Genomic DNA, 1,553 nt, shown 5'->3' with positions numbered 1-1,553 from the left:
GATGTTTTGGGGTAATGGGCCGCAACATGGAACAATGGCCTGGCACCTGTGTGGAAGCATTTTTCTGTTGGCCTGTACAAAGTCAAGCATATTGGCTTTAAAAACTATTCTACAGATATAATAATGACATTTGTCACCTGATTCCCTGTCAGACTATTTGTAAGTGGTCACTTTGAGGCAAGGACTTCCTGTAAAAACATGTTTAGTTTGAAAATGATAGATGAAAAGACAGCCATGGAATTAAATTACCTGCCGAAGTACTTTAGGCTGGTGAAAGAAATTGCTTTTGTAAACTGCTTTACAATCAAATTCCTATCAAATCTGTTATCTGCATGTGTCATTGTGTTATTTACTTATTTTAATCGCATTAAATTATTCATTTTAAATACAAAATACCTGTGTTGATACAGAACATTTGTCTCAGTGAAGGTTGTATTATGTTTGTAAAATATGTTTTTTAAATACCATTACTAAGATGTTATTTAAACAAAAGACGAGTCAAAAGAGTTTAGAGTTTGCAAAATCACCTTGAAATAGTTTTCCAGAAATGATCATTCTGAAAGCTGTTCTGAACCAGCTGTAAAAGAAAGCGTAAATAAATGGATTAAGCATTGAATTTGACAGTGTAAGCCAGTTCAGTGTTTCAATCACAGCAATTGGTGTAACATTGTACGTTAAAGGCTGAAAGATGATACAAAGAAAGTACGGAGTCCAACATAAGAGAAAAACTCCCAAAACAATAGCCAGAGTTTTGGTGGCCTTTCTCTCCATCTTACTGACGGTTGCTCCAGACTTTGTGCTCAGACCGGTTGTGTTCTGAATGCTGATTGCCTGTCTCTTTGCAACAAGGAAAATTTTCAGGTAGATACTAAGCATTATACTGACCGGGATATAAAATGAAAAAATATATGCCAGAGTGGTCGATATTAGAGCATCAATTAAGCAACTTTCTTCACATTTTCCTTGATTAAAACCTGCAAATATAATGCTGATGCCAATTACAGCAGCAACTGCCCAGCTCATCAGGATCATAATCCCAATGACACGATCATTTACTTTACTTTTATAAGCAAGAGGCTGACACACTGCGTAGTATCTGTCAATAGAAATACAGCATAAGTGCAAAATAGAAGCTGTGCTCAGTGTAACATCAAAGCTTCCTCGTACTTTACAAAACAAACCCTCGTGATACCAACATGAGGTTACAGTGAATGTCATGCTGTAAGGAAAGACTAGAACTCCTACAAGCAGATCGGCCACAGCCAGAGACAGAATGAGGTAGTTTGTAGGGATGTGGAGCTGTTTGAAGTAAGAGACGGAGATTATTACGAAAAGGTTTCCACATATTGTGACAACAGACAATGCGCCGAGGAAAACATATAATAAAACACATATTATGGAAGGGTTGCTTGTGAATAAGTAAGTTGTATTATCTGATTCGTAGCAGGGATGTATGTCATTAACAGTGTAACTCCCGTTGTCAGTCGCTTCTGGTTCCATGCTTCTACATAGATTCCTGAAATTCAAATTTCCAATATTAACCAACTGAGGAA

The 1,553-nt window shown here is 36.9% G+C and overlaps 1 protein-coding gene across 1 annotated transcript; it reads right to left on the bottom strand.

Annotated features, from left to right (window-relative positions):
• Nucleotides 1-527: 527 nt before the first annotated feature.
• LOC116378758 (trace amine-associated receptor 1-like) lies at nucleotides 528-1,500 on the bottom strand (the record flags this gene model as incomplete). Its single annotated transcript, XM_031840672.1, has 2 exons — nucleotides 1,173-1,500; nucleotides 528-1,100 (listed from the first exon to the last, which is right to left on the bottom strand). Coding segments are annotated over exons 1-2 (901 nt in total), but the record flags the coding sequence as incomplete, so codon positions are not given.
• Nucleotides 1,501-1,553: the final 53 nt, after the last annotated feature.

The sequence above is a fragment of the Anarrhichthys ocellatus genome, unplaced genomic scaffold, assembly GCF_004355925.1.
Source record: "Anarrhichthys ocellatus isolate YVR2014 unplaced genomic scaffold, GSC_Weel_1.0 scaffold3112, whole genome shotgun sequence".
Lineage (NCBI taxonomy): Eukaryota > Metazoa > Chordata > Actinopteri > Perciformes > Anarhichadidae > Anarrhichthys > Anarrhichthys ocellatus.
The sequence above is the reverse complement of the archived record's forward strand: the minus strand, read 5'-3'. Positions and strand labels throughout refer to the sequence as shown.